At 46.2% G+C, this 22,484-nt stretch overlaps 1 protein-coding gene across 1 annotated transcript; it reads right to left on the bottom strand.

Annotated features, from left to right (window-relative positions):
* SNTB2 (syntrophin beta 2) lies at positions 1-22,282 on the bottom strand. Its single transcript, XM_069966091.1, has 7 exons — positions 21,676-22,282; positions 10,860-11,061; positions 10,550-10,745; positions 9,784-9,926; positions 8,138-8,334; positions 7,518-7,699; positions 1-1,375 (listed from the first exon to the last, which is right to left on the bottom strand). Exons 1-7 carry the CDS (start codon positions 22,223-22,225, stop codon positions 1,283-1,285), a joined length of 1,563 nt encoding a protein of 520 aa, XP_069822192.1. The 5' UTR covers positions 22,226-22,282; the 3' UTR covers positions 1-1,282.
* Positions 22,283-22,484: the final 202 nt, after the last annotated feature.

Genomic DNA, 22,484 nt, shown 5'->3' with positions numbered 1-22,484 from the left:
ACTCAACTAATCCCCTCATGGACCTCTGAAACCAGCACAGCAGGCAGCCTGGTCCATGTCCCCCACATCCTCCGCATGCCCCGACGCCGAACGTCAGGCCGCCGCACTTGTGACCCAACTCCTACACACGCCTGACCCGAAGCCGTCGCTGGCGGTGAGTATTCTAACCCGGCCAGGGGGAGAGAAATAAGCTATCCCCCAAAAATAAGACATAGTGCCTGTTTGGAGGGAGAAATATAAGGCAGAGTCTTATTTTCGGGAAAACACGGTATATAATGCTTAGTCACTGCATAATGACAAGTTTTGCAATTTTCCAATATACTTTTTTGTGATTTAATGTCTCAATGTTTTCAAGGTCTCTGCTTGCTGTCAATGAGTGGGCCCCTTCTTTTTAGATTAAGATTTTGAAACCCCCCAAAAGAGAAGCCTACAATCTTTTCACAGCTCTAAACTAAATACATCAGCAGTACAAATCTCTCTTCTGTCCTGATATTTGCTTATATGTATTATTGCAGGCAAAATAATGAACATAATGAGGAGCAGATGCAAACACGCGGTTATCTGCACAATAATATGCCCACAGGTTTTACTGAAAGGTAAAAAAAATAAAAGTGAACATAAAACTTTAAATGACATTTTTCATTGAAGCAAGTCATCTTTTGCACAATACACAACAAATATCCCTGTTTGGTATAATCTTTGGTCTATACGGAAAGCCAGAAACAGCTAGAGCCTCAAAATGGAGGCTCATGGCTGCACACAAGGAACCTGCTTCTAGAATTGGTATACATGTTATGTATCGGTGCAGATATGTGTAGATCTATACATATGTATATATATCGCTCTATATCCTCTATAAATATTATCTGTACGTAATAAAAATTTAAGGCAGCAATAACATAAAAGGCACTTTGGTCATAAAAACAATATGGCTTCATATTCCCAGAGGGAAACTTCAGTCATTGTAGTGAATAAGGACACGAGGCACTATGCCGGTATTCTGGGGTAGAGCGGACCTCGCTTACCTAGCAGACAGACAAAACAAACAGCCAATGTATCATTGTAATGGTGAGCGTTGAATGGTTTTAGCTAGTGCGCTCACATCTTTGGAGGAGGGAGTCCTGTCGGTGCAGTCACAAGACGGTATGGCTTTTCAGCTAATACATGTGGTATGAGCAGATGCTATATGTTGTCCCTCCTTACATGTTGTGATTGTCACTGGAAGGCACTGATTATAAGGATAGCCCTGTGTGGAGTGTGAGTTGTAGGGGGCACTCTAGGGTCATGCCAGCAGACCCATTCGGGTGACCTTAGCAGAAAGGAATGTGTGCAACAGGAAAACAACAGGCTTCGGACACGTGTGCAGATCCAGAGCCTGAAAAAGAAAAGACCATTGTGAGAATAACACAGAGTGAATAAACAATACAAAAGCTAAAAAAAAAGGGGTTTTCTACAAAAGACAGACACTCATCCTATACGCAGGGTAGGGAATAAAATGTCTGATCAGAGGGCATCCAACCTTTGAGACCCCTACTTACTAAGAGAACAGGGATCCCATGTCCTCTTGTTTGAATTTGTAGGGCAATCACATATGCAAGATTCCACTCCATTCAACTCTATGGTCCGGATGAAGAGAGCAGAGAACACCACTGCTATTTTTCGTTTGGTTGATAAAAGTTGAATTGAGTGTCAGTGTACATGTCCAACCACTGGTCCATTCCAACAGGAGGGCACAGGATCCCTGTTCCTGTCAACAATGGGTGTGCCAGTAGTCAAACCCACAGCTGGAAACGGAATTCCTATCTGAATTCCTATCTTGGAATAAATCTCTGAATTCCTAATGGAGAGAGCAGTGACTAGCTTTATGCCCAGATGACTAGTTGCCGCCCCACTCCCAGCCTCACGCAGTGTAATTAAACATCTTTTTCCCCTATGTCAGGCATGTCCAAGCTTTTTTCGAAGAGTGCCAAATTTGATGAAGTGAACATGTGCGAGGGCCGACCATTTTACATGCTACATGCTATATGCTTTATAACACAGGCAGATAATAGCAAGCTGGATACCTGGGGGGCCGTAAAAGTTTGGAACGCGGGCCGCAAATGGCCCTCCGGCCGGACTTTAGACGTGCCTGCCCTATTGCTGCAGACGCATCTGGTAGCCTCGGGGAGCTGCAAAGTAGATCTATACTGTGCTGCTGGTAACCATATCAGCACAATCGTGCTGCTTGGTTCCCTTTAAAGTGTCACTGTCGTTAAAAATTTTATTGCAGAAATCAATAGTACAGGCAATTTTAAGAAACTTTAGTTTTATTAGCCGAAAAATGAATTTTTATCATGAAAAAGCAGTTATAAGCTCTCCCCCCTGTTTTTATGGTTTTCCTATGGAGAGAGAAAGTAAAGGCAGCAAAACCGGAACGGCCGGTCTCAGCCCGAATCATCCCGGCCGGTACTTTATCTTTCCGGCCACGGAGCTCTGATGGGGGCGCATCAGCGCGCGCCCGCATCAGAGCTTCCCATAGCCCACAGTGAAGCAAGCAGCCGGAGCCGCTTGCTTCACTGTGTGAACTGACAGGTCTTTCTGCGGCCGGAATTCACTTGATTCCGGCCGCAGAAAACTAACATGTCAGTTTTTTCCAGCGCCGCATGGGAGTGCATACGACGTGTGTACGCTCCGGCCGGGGTCCCATTGAGAATAAGGCTATGTTCCACCCCTCAAAACTACGGCCGTAGTTTTACGTAGTGTGAACATAGCCTTAAGCCTGTAGATATGTAACTAAATGACTGAACACAGACCTAAATCGATCAGGAGAATGAGTCAGGGTAAATGTGTACATTAACACAAAGCATGCAGAGAGAGAGAGAAGTTTCTTCCTGCTCATCCTCCTGATCTTTTGAGGTCTGAAAATTCTGACTGATAAAACCTTTTGATATGTCTGTGTCATATAAAGTTCTTTTCCCCATGACAGGTACACTTTGAGTTACATATATACAAATGTAGCAGACCTAGGCAAACATGCTAGCAGGACAGCAGCTTTGCCGAGAACAGCTAAGCAGACTCAGATGTGGCAGAGATGCCCATCCACATGAAGAGAAAGTCGGCCTAACCTACCAGCTAACTATCTAATGCGTATGGGGGGGTCCCAAATCTCAACCAAAGGATTTCAACTTGCCCGATCTTTTGTTTCCACATAAGATAAACTGGATTCAGCACAACATGGCAGCAGCTTATAACCCTTTCCCCACTGAAAACACATGCCCACTCAGATCAGTGTATGGGGTGTATGAAGGAATAGCTGTATGGCCAACTTAAAGGGAAACTCCAGATAAGGAAAACTTGTTTTCTATTAAAAGTACATTAAAAGTCATATAGATGTGTCTATATAATGTATTACCATATCTGTGCGGTTCTGCCACACTGATAGCTGATAGAAATCCTGGAAGTGAAGAAAAATGGCTTCTGTGCCAATTCACATTGTCTCCTGCTCCCTCTGCTCTCCCACTTAGGAAAAAAATCTTCCATGCCTCTGTCTCACATTGTGTGTGCTTGCTGAGCATAGGCTGATGATGCAGACAGGGGGTAGGGCATGATGTCCCAGGAGGCTTGGCTGGATCCCCCAATCCCCTGAGTGATTCACCATCTCTGACGGCCAGAAGCAGGTGTTGCACCGATTTCTCTAATTGTGCAGAAGTGTGCAGTGAAATTAGGGCTGTGTTCACACATGATGGAGTGTCATTGCAGTACTGCAGTGTATTCACAAAAATGATGCAGTAACACAAGTAAATGATGCTAAACGGCAGAGAGGATCAGAGCCTTATTGTGGGGCTCAACTTCAAAGATAACAGATGCTTGATCATAATATGTGCGAGGAAATGTAAAGAACTTTTTGAATTTTTTTTTTCTTTTCTTTATTCCAATATCAGCGGTACAGGTAGAGAATACAGCGTGCTGTGTGGTGTTACAGGTAGAGAATACAGCGCTCTGTGTGGTGTTACAGGTAGAGAATACAGCGTGCTGTGTGGTGTTACAGGTAGAGAATACAGCGTCCTGTGTGGTATTACAGGTAGAGAATACAGCGTGCTGTGTGGTGTTACAGGTAGAGAATACAGCGTGCTGTGTGGTGTTACTGGTAGAGAATACAGCGTGCTGTGTGGTGTTACAGGTAGAGAATACAGCGTGCTGTGTGATGTTACAGGTAGAGAATACAGTGTGCTGTGTGGTGTTACAGGTAGAGAATACAGCGTGCTGTGTGATGTTACAGGTAGAGAATACAGTGCGCTGTGTGGTGTTACAGGTAGAGAATACAGCGTGCTGTGTGGTGTTACAGGTAGAGAATACAGTGTGCTGTGTGGTGTTACAGGTAGAGAATACAGCGTGCTGTGTGATGTTACAGGTAGAGAATACAGTGCGCTGTGTGGTGTTACAGGTAGAGAATACAGGGCGCTGTGTGGTGTTACTGGTAGAGAATACAGCGTGCTGTGTGGTGTTACAGGTAGAGAATACAGTGTGCTGTGTGGTGTTACAGGTAGAGAATACAGGGTGCTGTGTGGTGTATGGTATTACAGGTAGAGAATACAGTGTGGTGTGTGGTGTTACAGGTAGAGAATACAGCGTGCTGTTACAGGTAGAGAATACAGTGTGCTGTGTGGTGTTACAGGTAGAGAATACAGGGTGCTGTGTGGTGTATGGTATTACAGGTAGAGAATACAGTGTGCTGTGAGGTGTTACAGGTAGAGAATACAGCGTGTTGTGTGGTATTACAAGTAGAGAACACAGCATGCTGTGTGGGTGGGACAACAATAAAATGATAAAGTACTGCAAATAATTCAGTAACACAATGACACTGCAATGTGTGAACACAGCCTAGATGTTCTGCAACAGGTTTGGGCGGGGAATGGGCAGCGTGGAGGACTGTGATGAACAGCTGAGAGAAAGCATTGCATTCTGGAACCTGTAGTACTGTGTACAACTGCTCAACCAGGAATTGCAGAGACACAAAACAACCCCCCCCCCCCCCCAAAAAAAAAAACAAATGGATTTTTGGTGTTTCAAAACTGGAATAAATCGTTAAGTAATGCTTTATGCTTCTGCAGAAGTTTAATTTTTTTAACCTCTTCCTGGATTTCCGCTTTAAAAAGTAACTGTCATGTTTTTTTTTTATTGCAGAAATCAATAGTATAAGCGATTTTAAGAAACTCTGTAATAGGTTTCGGTTCAGGGAAGAAACAGAGTGCTGCACATCACACCTATGGCTGATACTAGTGCCGCTAGGCTAAATAAAAAACACATCAGAATTTTGTGTATGAATTGATCAAGCCATACTGCCCCATGTACCTCGTGCCGGTATCTGATACACATGGGTCCCTACACTAAGTCCACACCGTGCCAGTCAGTGGCCACCAACCCCGCAGGCGTGCACAGCCAGGGAACGGGGCCATGGGACGGCCCTGCGACCCCCATGTCACAGGACCAGACCCAAAAACACCACACCAGAACCCGGCCAGCACCGCCGGCGGAGAAGGTCGCCCCCAAGCAGCACAAGTCTGGATAAGGAATTACACTCACCATAGCTGCAGCAAACAAAATGGGAAAAAACAGGAGGGATTAAAACCATGTGCACTCAGGTGTCTCCTGCTAATTGCGGTCATGTGGGTCTCACCAGGAGGAGTGCAAAACACGGAGAAAAGAGAGAAACAAAATTCGGTTCAGGGAAGAAACAGAGTGCTGCACATCACACCTATGGCTGATACTAGTGCCGCTAGGCTAAATAAAAAACATGGTTAGCGTAGGGACCCGTGTGGACCAGAGGACCTGCGCGGTGGTACACGGGGCAATATGGCTTGATCAATTCATATACAGACACTCTGGTGTTGATTTTTAATATAGGCCTAGCGGCATTAGTATCAGCCATAGATGGGATGTGCAGCCGTTCCACTCTCTCCAGTTCGTGTTTCACAGTTCTCCCTCTCTGAACAGCTAGCACTCCTTTTTAAGACCCACATGACCAAAATTAGCAGGATATGTCTGTGCTCACATGTCTGGACCCTATGTCTTTCCCATTCTGTGAGAGCAGCAATGGTAAGTGTAATACCATATCCATACTTGTGTCGTTTGGGGGCAGCCTTCCCCGCCGGTGGTGCTGGCCGGGTTTTGGTGGGGCTTTTTGGGTCTGGTCCTGTGACATTGGGGTTGCAGGGCCGTTCCATGGCCTCCCTTCCCTGCATGTGCACGCTTTGCGGGGTTGGCGGTCGCTGACCGACACGGTGTGGAGTTAGCGTAGGGACCCGTGTGGACCAGAGGACCTGCGCGGTGGTACACGGGGCAATATGGCTTGATCAATTCATATACAGACACTCTGGTGTTGATTTTTAATATAGGCCTAACGGCATTAGTATCAGCCATAGATGGGATGTGCAGCCGTTCCACTCTCTCCAGTTCGTGTAATAGGTTTCATCAGCCAAAAAAGCCTCCTTCTGTACTCAAGAAGCAATCTCCCAGCCTCCCCCCCCAGACTTCTTATCTGTGCATTATCAGGCAAACAAGTCTTCATTACAGAGAAGCCAGTGAAGACGGGCTCTGCTCTCTTCATTGTAAGCCTATGAAGGGGGGAGGGGCTGAGGGAGATGAGGGAGCAGGAAGAGGTGACATGAAGGTCAGCTGTTTGTAGACTCTCTGGGCACCTAAAACGCTGGATTCAGGTTTCAGAAAGGTCAGTGCTTATCTATGAACTTACTGAGAGAAGATTGCAGGGTGTTGTGCTGTGCAGGACTGCTCCGTGCTCAGTCACTCCTAACAGCCCCTCCCCTCTCCATAGCCACATAATGGAGACAGAAATCCTGCTTCATTTGATGTGAGGGGGGAGGCTGGGAAATTGCTTTTTCAGTACAGAAGGCAACTCTTTTAGTACATAAAACCTATTACAGAGTTTCTTAAAATCGCTTGTACTATTGATATTTAATGTTTTAAAAAAAAAATGGCCCTGAAATGACAGTTACGCTTTAAGGCTCGATTCACACTACGTATATTTCAGGCAGTATTTGGTCCTCAAGTCAGGTCCTCATAGCAACCAAAACCAGGAGTGGATTGAAAACACAGAAAGGATCTGTTCACACAATGTTGAAATTGAGTGGATGGCCGCCATATAACAGTAAATAACGGCCATTATTTCAATATAACAGCCGTTGTTTTAAAATAACAGCAAATATTTGCCATTAAATGACGGCCATCCACTCAATTTCAACATTGTGTGAACAGAGCCTTTCTGTGTTTTCAATCCACTCCTTGTTTTGGTTGCTATACAGCCTCAAATATACAGCCTCAAATATACGTAGTGTGAACATAGCCTAAGTGTGTAATGCAACACTGCGAAGATGGTGTCAAGTCATGGTAAGCAAAAACAATAAAAATGAGACATTCAGCTCTGCCTCATCTGTATCATATAATAATTAGAGATACTATATCACTTTTATCACTTGTAAGTTATGTACTGTGTATTGTTAAGCTAAACACACATCTCTTACCAGTTCTCCTTCTGGTCCACCGAAGTCCAGATAAAGAAGTTTTGTCCCGTCGTCTGCTGACATACGAAGTTTCTCGAATGGGTATCTGTACATGATTGGACCTGATGGTCCGCCCCGGCATACTGTGAATCCTGTGTCATAATGGATAGAGAGAGAGACGGCTTCACCACGTAGAGTACAGCCTGTTAATGGATGGAACAGCAGTGTTATATAGCATATGCAGTATTATTGTACCCATTTACAGTACAAATCATACAATAGTTTAGGGGTTAAGAAATGCTTGTGTAATATGTAACTTGTGTAATATGTCCTAAAATGGAAATAGTTGTGTAACAAATTGTTCAGAAATCCTCCCAATGTAATATATAAGGTGATGACAGGAGCCTGGGAACCATTTCAGTATTCCCAGCATCCTTTGCAGTACTAGGAACAACTGGCAGGAGCTTGCTGTGAGATCAGAGGTATGTGCAGGGCATATTCATCATGCTGACCCATTTGGAATAATCCGCTAAAACTAAAAGGGGACATCCACTGAGCACAACTCCGGTTTTAGTTAATCTGGGCTACTCTGTTTTTTTTCCTATTCAAAAAATAAAAGCAAAAAAAAAAAAACAACGTACTAATTGTGACCTCTCTGGTAAGTTCAGCTGAGGCATGACACCCCTGCACCAGTGCTCTTGTCCAGGCAGAGAGGTCCCGCTGATTCTCTACTCGGAAGACGCGCATTTCGATCCCCTGAGGACACCCCGTACGTGTGGCAAATGTTAGATGTGGCCCCAGAGAGGGCGAGTTGTGCCCAGGTCCTGAGTGTACTAATCTGAAAGGACAAAAGAGAAGCAATCATGCTACATGATAACACCACTATACAATATACTGACAGCTTTCTGCCAATACCCACATTCATCAAGCGAGCATATATTCTGAATGACGCAAATGGACTAAACCACTAAAAAAAAGTTCTGGCATGTTTGCATTCCAACATCAGCTGTCAGAGAAGAGTTGGAAAGCCAAATAAACATTAGATGAGATGGTACCCCATTAATCTAATGTGAATGGCACTAGATCTTTTTATGACAATCCAGAACATAATAAGGGTTCATAGTGAAAAAGAATAAAACACTCTTCACCTAAAAAGAAGAGGGGGAAAGAATGTCCCTGAATCTGGAGAAGTTGGATGCCACCCTAGGCAGTCCTCCAAAACCTGGAAACAGCCATAGGCTGTTATCCATGTTTTCCAGGCTGTCCTCTGGCTGTCATCACCTTCTACAGATGTGGGGAATTAAATGGCGAGCGCAAGCAAAGTTGCCAAACCCGGACAGTATTTTAAAGTGCGCTCATCACTAACAGGGAGAATTACCTACAGAAGGTGTGGCCTGCAAGGGGACTTACTACAGGAGGATTACCTACAGGAGGGGTGGCCTACAAGTTGACTTACTACAGGGGGATAACCATCTGCCCATTTTGGACTTCAGTACTCTAGTGAGTGGTCTTACTCAGTGATTGACATCCCGACACAGCTCATTCTCTCATCCACAGCCAATAAGTAACATGCTTGCTTCACTATTGTACAGCCAGCACTTGCTTCACTATTGTACAGCCAGCCCAGCGGACTTGTGGTGGTCAGCCTTGGATTAGAGTTTAAACACTGTTTTCTGCATCAGTGAGTGCCGCTTCACTACTATTTGGACCTTATTGATGTTTAAACTTCTTTATTTTAGTATACATACAAAGGTGACTGTTAGTCACTGTTTAGGACCACCCAATGGACTCCTAAGCCCAGAATGAGCAGAGGTTTTAATGAACAACAAAGTTATACAGAATCTTTTCCCACAAATATGTATATCAATCTGCTCAGCTCCTCCTATAACATGCTGCCTGCAGATTGGACTTCATTTTCAACATGACAGGTTGCCTATTGGAAAAAAAAACCCACCAAAAAACAGAATCTTTTATAACATAAGAGATATGTCAACACTGCAGTTCCTGTTCTGCGGTACAGGAAGTCTCTTCTATAAAGAATCAGAAGGACAGCTAATACACTTAAATACACCTCTGGGACCCACCAACAGGAACCTGAGTCATTAGTCAGAATGGAGTGGTAGGGCACACGTGACTACTGCTTCACTCTGATGAGAGACTTGGGTCCTTGAGCTCACGCAGGGTCCCAGGGGGTATACCTGAACGTAGCTGTGGAGTATAATTGCAATGTATTACTAGATCTACTAAACTATTTCTGTATATTAATAATTATAAAACAATCCTTCACCTTGTGGAGATAAGAGGCAGCTTATGCTTCGGGTGAGCCCACTCCTCCCGTGTCCTGGGCATTGCCTCAAAGAGAAGAAAATCCTTCTGTGATACAACAGCAAGTGTAGCATGCCATAAAGCTCTTCCATCATCCTGAGAAATCTGGAATAGACAATACCGAGGGTCAGAAAATAATGTAAGAGCTTATAGTACACAGTACAGTCACAGTACTTATAAATAAGATATAACAATGTCTAGACAATGCGCCTGCATTGATACATTGAAGCCATCAGGACAATGTCTAGACAATGCGCCTGCATTGATACAATAAAGCAATCGGGACAATGTCTAGACAATGCTCCTGCATTGATACATTGAAGCAATCAGGACACACATTTCTGCTGCTGATGTATGCTACATATGATCTGTATAGACACAACTGTAGTACATTAGCTACTGTGATTTATGCTGACTTTTCAGACTGAGCACCACCGAGATTCTGATATGGGCTGTGCGGAGGTGTCTTATGATTTAAAGGGGATTGAGCAGTCCAGTCTGCTTTTCTTTTGTGAATGTTATTATTACAACTGTAGTACATCCTCAGATATGGGTTCCCATACAGTGACAGCAAGCAGAGATCCGGAATGGTAAGAAACTGAACCAACATGTAGTAGAAATACGTAGAGTCTTGCAATAAATGATTATTTGCAGTATATCATATTTTTTATTATGTACATAAAGTTGGTCTACAACCAGCTATGTTACATAAAACATTGCACACGCACCTGTTCAGCGACCCAGCCTAAATATCGCAGGTCATCAGTTGCAGCTCCCAGCATGCACTGGGTCTCTGCTAGGACTTGCGGCAGTAGAGCGGTAATATTATTGTGCAGGGCCTGTGACCAGGACAAAGCAGAGGCTGAATCCCTACAGCGGAGCACCAGGGAGTGGCATCCATCCGGCGAGCGCAATTCTACCAGCCTGTAAGGGATGGAGAGATAAGACACATGGTGCAGAAATGTGAGGTACACTACTAAATGTACCTCTTATAGTGACAAACAGAAACATTGGAGTCACGCACACATTGTCACTGACCGTCCCTCGGGGTCGTACATGCTCAGATTTCTTGCAGCGTAACACATTTTTAACGGAATGACCTTGCTGTCCCTGGAGCCATGTTTGGGAGAACCAGATGTATCACTGTGGGCTGGACTGTGGAGGTCACAACTGTCCCAGGGAAGTTCACCCACCAGAGATGCCTTCCGAATATAGGGGGACACGTCCTGCAGGAACCGCACTGTGGGAGAAGGGAAGGAAGGTCATATAGATCACATATATTGTGCTTTACCATCAGGGTGAAGAAATTTGCCAATTTATTTATATAAGCCATATAAGCCCTTGAATACTACTTACTACTGAAGGTACATCACCTGTGTGACAACTAATATGGGTGACATTATAGCCCCCATAGCAGTTACTACTTGCCTGTAGTCTTGCAACTGCTTGAGGATCGCATGTTTGACACCAGTGATCTATATAGTGAATAGAGGTCATAAAGCAGACTTTACATTCAGGAATGTAGGAAAGCTGGGTGACAACCCTTCTGACAGCTATAGTGGACACTGCTTTAGTATTACTGGACAGACTCTAATAACTCACAGAACATTTACTGTGGATTTATGGATTTCGTGGGACAACATTTTTGCTGTCGTATAATGTAAGTATTATAATATATAACAAGAGGTTGAAAAATTCTTACTAATGTTCCCTGAAATGGGGGCCCTCAAATAAATGAAGCATGAGGTCATACAGCGAGCCCAATGGTAACAAGGGGTTAATCTGGTCTGAGGCGGCTATCTAACTGCAGATTATATTGCTTGCTGCAGAATAAGGGAGGATTAGGGAGGGTCTCCATATAAGGGAGAGAGGGATCGCATGGTGTAATACATGGAGAGGTGCAGAAAAGGGGAGAGGACTGAGAGGGGAGCACACAGGGGTCTCTCTACAGGATTCACTGCCCTGGGGACAGATTAGTTAGAATGGGGCACTATATTTCTTATCCTGTCCCTTTTCCTGGCAAAAAAACACTATGCAAACAGTTCAAGTGTTTCACTTGGTAACACTGATCACACTGCAGAGTCCAGACTGACGAGATCTGTAAATGTGGAAGCACAGCCTTATCCTGGGAGCTAGAGACCACTGGTTTATACGTAACATGCCTATACACATACATATGTATACATAAACTCCATCAGCAGCTAAGTCAAAGAGATGATCATCAGGAGGACCAAGACCTTCCCATAACTCCCCCTTTGGGATTTTTCTACCAAATTTGGTGACAAGAAAAGAGTTTCCACAGAGAAAAGATAATACACATCTTGTCAGTATCCAGCTGATCCTTGGAAGTCTCAGCCAACAAACCTATGGACTGCCCTTATCAAGCATATGGATGTAATGGAGGGGGATGGGGGTGCCCCCCAATTCAGGACCCCGGTTGATAACTGTTGCCAAGAGTGGTTGTTACTCGGCAGACCCATTTATATTAATGGAGGCTTTATAATATATACATTTCCCTACCCTTGTCAGGTATTAGTGGGGTTATCTCACCACCCAAATGTCCCTATCAGAAGGACTGCACCCCCAGATTCGTGGTGCTGCTCAGCTGGCACTATGTGCACCCTAGTATTCATCAATAAACCCTCCAAAACATCTACTAACCCTGCTGACTAGCAAAAATGAAAATGCTCCACATACAATAATAGATGTGACATATTACACCATTCCCATCACACACCCAGATCACACAGAGGTGCTTGTCATCCCTTTGTGTAAGGCCATGGGGTTCAGCTGACTCTGCTGATGTCCCTTTAGGATTTTGACTCACTGGCTACACCCTTAAAAAGGTTGACTGATACCTGTGCAGCTCTGATCACAGTATATCAATTATGCTGACAGCACAAGACATGGGCATCAGAATTGGTGCAGTCTGTATCCCCTCCTGTGCCCTACACCTGTATCACTGTCTCCTCAGCATACAGCTGACAATTTAGAATTATCTAGACAACAACTTCTGAGATTATGAGATGAAATTATGAGATGCGTCTACGTTTCCTTATGTGGGCAAGATATCATAGCACATATACACTCAATGACATAAAAAATAAAGCACTCAGAAATGTTGGGTTGCTGCAAAACCCAGAATGCAGTTATGCCTCAGGCAGATATGTAAATGGTTACAGGTGTGGTCTGATTAGACACTGGGTCTTGCCCTGGGCTGTCAAAGTCAAGCATGTTCAGTCTGTCAATCTCAACAGAGTGGGTGTTTACTAGCAGCCATAGATGTGTTAGGGTACATTCAGACTACAGAATTCTTACGGATAACATCCAGCAGATTCCTCCTCCCCCCACCCCCTTGAGCCATAGACTCAATTCTTTGGGTGATGGTGGAATCTACCAGAGCATAGAATGGAGTCTATGGTATGGTTGGAGAGTCAAGCAGGAGAGCGGCAGAATCTGCGGTATGTTATCAGCAAGAATTCCGTAGTGTGTATGCACCCTTGGGGTATATTCACACTGAGGAATAGGCAGGCATTCAGTGAGGAATTGAAGAGGAAAGTTTTTTGCTTGAAATTCCTCGCCTATTCATCTCTGGCAGAATAGGAGATAGGAAATAGCCGATCTGCAACAGAATTTTTTCTGACGGAAATTCTGCCATGTGAACAAACAAGCAGAAAGACCATTCAACACAAAGGAAAAATGAAATGTTCATTTTTTACGGGCGGAATTTCAAGCAGATTCCACGTGCACTTGGATGCGGAATCCACACGAAATTCTGTGCATATTCCTCAGTGTGAACATACCCTTAAGGCTGGCTTAACACTGCCTTAAAATTAAGGAAAAATGCACATGATGTTTTTTTCTGACGTGTTTGTACGCAAAGCCTAGATGCCAACAAATCTCACCAACTATCACAAAAAAAAAATATTTTGTCGATTTCATTGCTAAGGTTATGTTCCCACAATGCATTACCACTTTTTTGTGTCCTGTAAGGGTAAGTGCACACTACGGAATCAGGACAGAAAATCCGCTGCGAATTCCGCAGCTAGCACCTACTAGCAGACTCTGGTTAATTTTTGACGGATGGTGGAATTAGCCCCACCATAGAATGGAGTCTATGGCAGCGGTGGAGAGAAACTATTGCACCTTGAAGAAGAGGTGCCACTTGCTTTGTCTACATTTTGTGAAGCATTGCTATCTGTTACATACAAGTGAGCACCTTGTTGGTGCTAGTTCATACGTCCTGAATTGGGGATTCCACAACCAGTTAATGTAATATTCTGAGTGTGGGTGGTGCCAGACTCACTCACTCTCATAGACTTGAGTATTAAGGCTATGTTCACATTACATAAAAGTATGGCCGTTGTTGCCATCGGCAAAAACGGCCGTACTTTGTACGGGGGAACAATGCCTATTGTTCTATGGGATATTGGCCGGATCGTATACGCTCTGGCCGGGATCCCGCACGGGGCCGCAAATAACTGACATGTCAATTCAATGAATTGCGGCCGTAGGAAACCCTGTCAGTTCACACAGTGAACAGTGCTTCACTGTGTGCTATGGGAGGTTCTGATGAGGGCGCGCGCTGATGAGCCCGCATCAGAACCCTGCGGCCAAAAGGTCATCCAGCCAGTACTGCAGTACCGACCAGGATGATCCGTGCAGTGACCGGCCGTTACATGACCCGGCCGGGTCACGGTACGGCTGGTCTCTATATGTAGTGTGAACATAGCCTAAAAATTTAGATTTTCCATATCTACCATTGTGCGTATACAGCATAGTATTGCATAATGTGCAATGCACACTACATATAAATGACGACTTCTCTGTTTCCTGCTGTTTTTTATTAACACTCTGGTATGTTAACCATCTATCAATGTGTCACAAAGCTGAGTAAACACAAGCATCTTGTAACATTTCTGTGTCAGTCACATGCAGAGCATATGCTGGCTACACACACCCAGTGCCAGGAGACCGGACCACTCCCAGCCCACCAGATGCTGAGCTCTTACATGTTTCCAGCTGTGAGAACATGGTCACGTCTAATTCCCCTCATTACACTGGTGGTCTCCATCTCCAACCTGTGCCTCTCTACTGGCAGATTTACAACATGCCCTGATAGCATTGGTCTATGGCCAGGGAGGAGGGCCTGGAGACTTTCTACAAATGTTTCAGTTCCTCACCAATTTCAAATGTGCTTGCTGTCAACGAATGAAAAGTTCCTTACCTAGAGGCTGAAAACCTGGACAGCCCTAACAGTTCTCACTGCTATAATTGTATCTAGTCCACACAATCCTCTTCAGGCTGATACATTGCAGCACAATCTCAGGGCAGGACAGAGTACTATTGACGTATCAGCTCACAGAGGATTGTATAGACTGTATACATTGCAGGACACACTCCGTGCAGGACAGAGATGTATTCAGCTCACAGAGCATTGTATAGACTGCATACATTGCAGGACACTCTCAGGGCAGGACAGAGATGTATTCAGCTCACAGAGGATTGTATAGACTGCATACATTGCAGCACACTCTCAGGGTAGGACAGAGTACTAGAGATGAGCGAACCAGGTTCGGGTTTGAGTCGATCCGAACCCCAACGATCGGCATTTGATTAGCTGGGGCTGCTGAACTTGGATAAAGCTCTAAGGTTGTCTGGAAAACACGGATACAGCCAATGACTATATCCATGTTTTCCCACATAGCCTTAGGGCTTTATCCAATTTCAGCAGCCACCGCTAATCAAATGCCGAACGTTCAGGTTCGGATGGACTCGAGCATGCTCCAGGTTCGCTCATCTCTACAGAGTACTGCTGATGTATTCAGCTCACAGAGGATTGTATAGACAGTATACATTGCAGCACACTCTCAGGGCAGCACAGTGTGCTGCTGATGTATTCAGCTCACAGAGGATTGTATAGACTGCGTACATTGCAGCACAGTCTCGTGCAGGACAGAGCACTGCTGATGTATCAGCTCACAGAGGATTGTATAGACTGCATACATTGCAGGACACTCTCAGGGCAGGACAGAGCACTGCTGATGTATCAGCTCACAGAGGATTGTATAGACTGTGTACATTGCAGCACACTCAGGGCAGGACAGTGTGCTGCTGATGTATTCAGCTCACAGAGGATTGCATAGACTGCATACATTACAGGACACTCTCAGGATGTATAAATTTCTTTACCAACCAACTGTAGCCGCAAGTAGTCTATTCTAAAGTGTATGGACGCACCATGGATACATCACAGTGTATATCTCAATGCATTTATGAATGTATCCTCCCATATAGCAATGACTGGGTAAGTAGAGCGAACCAGTCCACCACGCAGCCTTTCCTTGAAATTTCTGTGCATGTTCCGTAGTGTGAACATACCTCAATGGTTATTGATTTCTGGGCCCCACATCATCCTGTCCTACCTAATGCTTATGTTACAGCCCCTACAAAATGCACCAATCAGGGAGCGGAGATCATGGGAATGTAATAATCCCCCTTATTAGGATGCTATAACTCGTGTCTGCATTACAATGGAGCGACTATCAACAGAAACTTCCTACTTTTCATGAATACCATAGAATGAAACAGATTATGCTCTATATAAGGTGACAGCAGTTATCAGCAGGGGTTGGAGGGGGTGTTAATATTAATGCCGAGTTAAAACCGATTAGTATTGTCAGGAGCAGACTCAGCAAATCCCTCCATTCTTTGAGCTATGTGCAAAGCAGCACGGGACAATGCTGCATGTAAAGGGTTAAAGTGGCTGCAGAAAGTTCTGTTTTTGGCAACTCTACAAAGCTAGGGGAAAGAGGACAGCGTGCAAAAAAGTAGATCCTTTCCATGAACACACCCCGATTTTTGGAACAAACCTGCATTTAGACTGCCCACCGATGTCAGAAGAAAGAGTGCCGGATCAGGGACCATCAGTCATTGAGCACAATACCCTCAAAACATAGCAGGCAAAAATCAACATCTGAGGTCATCCTAACAGGCATAGCCGCACATCCACATGCTACACACCAACTCACTGCTTCTCAGCAAAACTAACACTAACATCAGAAGTTTTCATATATATTCATTAAATTGTATGAGCCCACACACCAGCTCATGGTTCCTGATTTGTCTGGGTCCCTAACCTAATGTGTGAGATTTGCACATTTAAGGGCCCATACATTTAGTTTCCTCCACATATCAGTAATAAAGCCACAGCCCGCACAGCTCTGGGAGTCGGGTCGTGACATCACCATGTTATCCAGGAAGTGAAGCCTTGATGCAGTAGTAAGTGCAGGGAAAAAAGCACTTTATAAACATTTCCCATAATAAGTGTATATTGGGGATTTGGATAACTTTTGGGGGCAATGCAATACTTTAATAAAAACTTTCGCCGGACTTCTCCTTTAATGTTAGCAAAATGCCATGTGTGCTATATGCTGGGAGGAACTGGCCCAGGGGTTGCCCGATAATGGATTCATAATGTACAGAAGCTTAAGGACGTCCAACCGCATTGCATCTGTTTTCTTAGCTCCCACCCCCTGATTTCAATGTGTGAATATGTGCTGCAAATACAGGACGTATAATGTTCGGTCCTATTTTTTAGGAGCATAGATTATGGCTCAACACAGATCCGTGTCACTGGACCAATAGAAAACAAGGGGTCACAAGAATGAGTGAAAGGGGCCTTAGTCCTGTGAGACATGTTACACCGATACAGGGTCTTCAGCTTTTAGGAATTAACAAGAATGTATCTGTCAAACAGAGATCTGTTGCACTATTTATCTAACTTTACATCACACTAGAGAATAAGCTTATATGGCGGCCATCCACTCAATTTCACCATTATGTGAACAGATCCTTTCTGTGTTTTCAATCCACTCCTGGTTTTGGTTGCTATGAGGACCTGAGATGAGGACCAAATACTGCCTGAAATATACATAGTGTGAACCCAGCCTTAGTCTGTACTATACTCCAGGGCAGGGGTTTGCATGCAGCTCTGAAGTCATACATAACAGGTCAAAATAAGTGCTGAAAAACACTATGTATTGCATGCATTGTTTGTTCTCTATCTGCCACAATAGATGACATCACTTATTTTAGGCATATTGCTTAGAAGACGCCTGTCCCTGATTGGCCACATGGGGCTAATAGGCATTCATGACAGCTAGTAATCCAAGATTGCCTTGAAATTTGTCATGTATTGCATATACACTGCCTGTAAGCCGGGACAAGTACAAAATAAGTAATGCACTACATCTACTAAGTAAATGGGGTTCTATGTATTATATAAACTGCAATGTGTCACATGTCACTATCAAGCAGGTCCAGAGATATATTATTTTGCTGAGACCTGAACACATTTCTCAGTTATTAGAACCGACATGACAAGTTTCCCAATAAGAGATCAGAAGGGAACATGGGGAAGGTGCAGGAGCTGTAGAAAAAGCAGGGAAATGTAAGCAATGGGAGCCCCGTAACTCATGGGTGTGGACTCCAGTTATGGAGGGCATGGCTACACAAATAGACATCCATTGCCAGATCACCTAGCGGGGTGTCTATGAGACGCCATACAAGCCCTACGCTGGTGGGTGCTACTTGATGGTTATTTTTCTCATACTAGAAGAGATATGTTGCAGAAATTCCCAGGGTACCCCACATTACTCCACATATTTCCTCTTCTATCCTGGTTTTAATCCCAGTTACGGACAATGATCAGCCCAGTTTAAAGGGGTTATCCAGCGCTACAAAAACATGGCCACTTTTCCCCCTACTGTTGTCTCCAGTTCAGGTGCAGTTTACAATTAAGCTCCATTTTCTTCAATGGAACAGAGTTTCAAAACCCCACCCAAACTGGAGACAACAGTAGGGGGAAAGTGGCCATGTTTTTGTAGCGCTGGATAACCCCTTTTAATGGGGCACTCCGCGTCCTGCATGTTCGCCATGCATTGCTGAGGAATACGCTTGGAATAAGTCATGCTCATCCAAACTTTCAGTTCTCCATAAACTTTTCAGTAAGTCTGGATCACCTGATCAGCACAGAGCTTCAAGGGATTGTCTAGCAATAGGAAGAAGGGTCAGCTGTTCTAGAAACAATGCCAAGCATCCATAGCATGCATATGTTAGTGCCACTTACACGTATTCAAATGAATAGACAACAGTGGTGATGTTTCTGGAAACATAGCTGACCATTTTCTTGAAACCCTTGAAGAAGGGGTGTGCTGATCAGGTGATGCTTCTCAGCCAATGAGGGAGAGTTACACCTACTACCTACGGAGAACTGCAAGGTTACAAAACAACTGTGCAGCATGAGGGCTCAGTGTATTGAGGGGTGGGGTGTGGGCACGCGGGGTCAGTGTAATGACGGGTGTCACGCGGGGTCAGTGTAATGACGGGTGTCACGCGGGGTCAGTGTAATGACGGGTGTCACGCGGGGTCAGTGTAATGACGGGTGGCACGCGGGGTCAGTGTAATGACGGGTGGCACGCGGGGTCAGTGTAATGACGGGTGGCACGCGGGCTCGATGTAGTAACAGGCAGCATGTGGGGTCAGTGTAATGACTGGGGGCCTGTGGGCTTGCTATTATCATGGGTGGCCTGTGGGCTCAGTATTATCATGGGTGGCCTGTGGGCTCAGTATTATCATGGGTGGCCTGTGGGCTCAGTATTATCATGGGTGGCCTGTGGGCTCAGTATTATCATGGGTGGCCTGTGGGCTCAGTATTATCATGGGTGGCCTGTGGGCTCAGTATTATCATGGGTGGCCTGTGGGCTCAGTATTATCATGGGTGGCCTGTGGGCTCAGTATTATCATGGGTGGCCTGTGGGCTCAGTATTATCATGGGTGGCCTGTGGGCTCAGTATTATCATGGGTGGCCTGTGGGCTCAGTATTATCATGGGTGGCCTGTGGGCTCAGTATTATCATGGGTGGCCTGTGGGCTCAGTATTATCATGGGTGGCCTGTGGGCTCAGTATTATCATGGGTGGCCTGTGGGCTCAGTATTATCATGGGTGGCCTGTGGGCTCAGTATTATCATGGGTGGCCTGTGGGCTCAGTATTATCATGGGTGGCCTGTGGGCTCAGTATTATCATGGGTGGCCTGTGGGCTCAGTATTATCATGGGTGGCCTGTGGGCTCAGTATTATCATGGGTGGCCTGTGGGCTCAGTATTATCATGGGTGGCCTGTGGGCTCAGTATTATCATGGGTGGCCTGTGGGCTCAGTATTATCATGGGTGGCCTGTGGGCTCAGTATTATCATGGGTGGCCTGTGGGCTCAGTATTATCATGGGTGGCCTGTGGGCTCAGTATTATCATGGGTGGCCTGTGGGCTCAGTATTATCATGGGTGGCCTGTGGGCTCAGTATTATCATGGGTGGCCTGTGGGCTCAGTATTATCATGGGTGGCCTGTGGGCTCAGTATTATCATGGGTGGCCTGTGGGCTCAGTATTATCATGGGTGGCCTGTGGGCTCAGTATTATCATGGGTGGCCTGTGGGCTCAGTATTATCATGGGTGGCCTGTGGGCTCAGTATTATCATGGGTGGCCTGTGGGCTCAGTATTATCATGGGTGGCCTGTGGGCTCAGTATTATCATGGGTGGCCTGTGGGCTCAGTATTATCATGGGTGGCCTGTGGGCTCAGTATTATCATGGGTGGCCTGTGGGCTCAGTATTATCATGGGTGGCCTGTGGGCTCAGTATTATCATGGGTGGCCTGTGGGCTCAGTATTATCATGGGTGGCCTGTGGGCTCAGTATTATCATGGGTGGCCTGTGGGCTCAGTATTATCATGGGTGGCCTGTGGGCTCAGTATTATCATGGGTGGCCTGTGGGCTCAGTATTATCATGGGTGGCCTGTGGGCTCAGTATTATCATGGGTGGCCTGTGGGCTCAGTATTATCATGGGTGGCCTGTGGGCTCAGTATTATCATGGGTGGCCTGTGGGCTCAGTATTATCATGGGTGGCCTGTGGGCTCAGTATTATCATGGGTGGCCTGTGGGCTCAGTATTATCATGGGTGGCCTGTGGGCTCAGTATTATCATGGGTGGCCTGTGGGCTCAGTATTATCATGGGTGGCCTGTGGGCTCAGTATTATCATGGGTGGCCTGTGGGCTCAGTATTATCATGGGTGGCCTGTGGGCTCAGTATTATCATGGGTGGCCTGTGGGCTCAGTATTATCATGGGTGGCCTGTGGGCTCAGTATTATCATGGGTGGCCTGTGGGCTCAGTATTATCATGGGTGGCCTGTGGGCTCAGTATTATCATGGGTGGCCTGTGGGCTCAGTATTATCATGGGTGGCCTGTGGGCTCAGTATTATCATGGGTGGCCTGTGGGCTCAGTATTATCATGGGTGGCCTGTGGGCTCAGTATTATCATGGGTGGCCTGTGGGCTCAGTATTATCATGGGTGGCCTGTGGGCTCAGTATTATCATGGGTGGCCTGTGGGCTCAGTATTATCATGGGTGGCCTGTGGGCTCAGTATTATCATGGGTGGCCTGTGGGCTCAGTATTATGACGGGTGGCATGTGGGCTCAGTATTATGACGGGTGGCCTGTGGGCTCAGTATTATGACGGGTGGCCTGTGGGCTCAGTATTATGACGGGTGGCCTGTGGGCTCAGTATTATCATGGGTGGCATGTGGGCTCAGTATAATGACGGGGGGCACGTGGGCTCAGGGTAATGACGGGGGGCACGTGGGCTCAGTATTATGATGGGCGGCATTTGGGCTAAGTGTAATGACATGTGGCATGATCAAGATATGCCAGCTGCCACAATGACAGGAGGAAAGTTAGAGAGTGAAGCATGGGGAGGGGGCAGGGCTGCCAGCACTGCTCTGCCACCCTGAAGCATCTCACCTTCTAATGTCACCTCCTTGCCCGCTTTCTTGAGCACTTGCACCGCCTGGTCATGAGTGGCAGTCCTTAGGTCTGTCCCGTTGACGGACAGGATGGCATCCCCTACCCGCAGCGCCTGGCTCTTATCCGCCGCCAGCCCCGGGAAGATCTTGGAGATGAGGATGGGCATGCGGTTCTCCTGGCCGCCCTTGATGCTGATGCCAAGTCCGCCAAACTCTTGCTTCACCACCCTCACCTTCCTCACTGGCTCTGTGCCCAGCTCCGGGCTGTCCAGGGGGAACCGGGCACCGGGGCTTCCCAGCCCTGACTCTGAGCCGCAGTCTGAGCCTGCCCGGGGGGAACTAGCACCGGAGCGCCCGGGGCCCCTGCGGGGACTGCCCGGGGCCAGCTCCGTGCCATTGCTCATCCCATTGAGGGTGGCGGCAGGCGGCTCCTGCTCCGAGGTCAGGCTCAAGGTCTCCCCGGAGAGCTCGGCATGGACCCGCACCCAGTGGTCCTGCAGCAGCAGTTCCAGGAGCCCGGACTTGGAGGCTCGGGTCCACACAGCCATGGTGAGCGCCAGGCGAGCTGCCTCCCGTGCACACTTCCTGCCAGTGTCAGCAGCAGCGGCTCCCCGCCTCCATGCAGCGACACCTAGAGGCGGTTATGACACATGGCAGCTGGGGGCCAGGCACAGGTCACTCATCTGATAAGAAGCTAAGCTGTGTGACTGGGGAAGACCGGCACTAGTGTCACCCTCCTCCACTCACACCTGATAAGAAGATTATATGGTTTTTATGAAACATAGAAAAAAAGTATTTTTAGCTATA

The sequence above is a fragment of the Dendropsophus ebraccatus genome, chromosome 4 (genome assembly GCF_027789765.1).
Source record: "Dendropsophus ebraccatus isolate aDenEbr1 chromosome 4, aDenEbr1.pat, whole genome shotgun sequence".
NCBI lineage: Eukaryota > Metazoa > Chordata > Amphibia > Anura > Hylidae > Dendropsophus > Dendropsophus ebraccatus.
Note: the sequence above shows the minus strand (reverse complement) of the source record. Positions and strands in the feature narration are given on the sequence as shown.

What these genes read in the sequence shown, in the direction of transcription:
- SNTB2 (XM_069966091.1), bottom strand. Translation starts at nt 22,225, where the DNA reads ATGGCTGTGTGGACCCGAGCCTCCAAGTCCGGGCTCCTGGAACTGCTG. An exon ending in ATGTACGACCCCGAGGGACG is followed by an intron (nt 10,746 to 10,859) that starts GTCAGTGACAAT and finishes CATCCCTTACAG; the next exon opens with GCTGGTAGAATTGCGCTCGC. An exon ending in TACCAGAGAGGTCACAATTA is followed by an intron (nt 7,700 to 8,137) that starts GTACGTTGTTTT and finishes ATCCATTAACAG; the next exon opens with GCTGTACTCTACGTGGTGAA.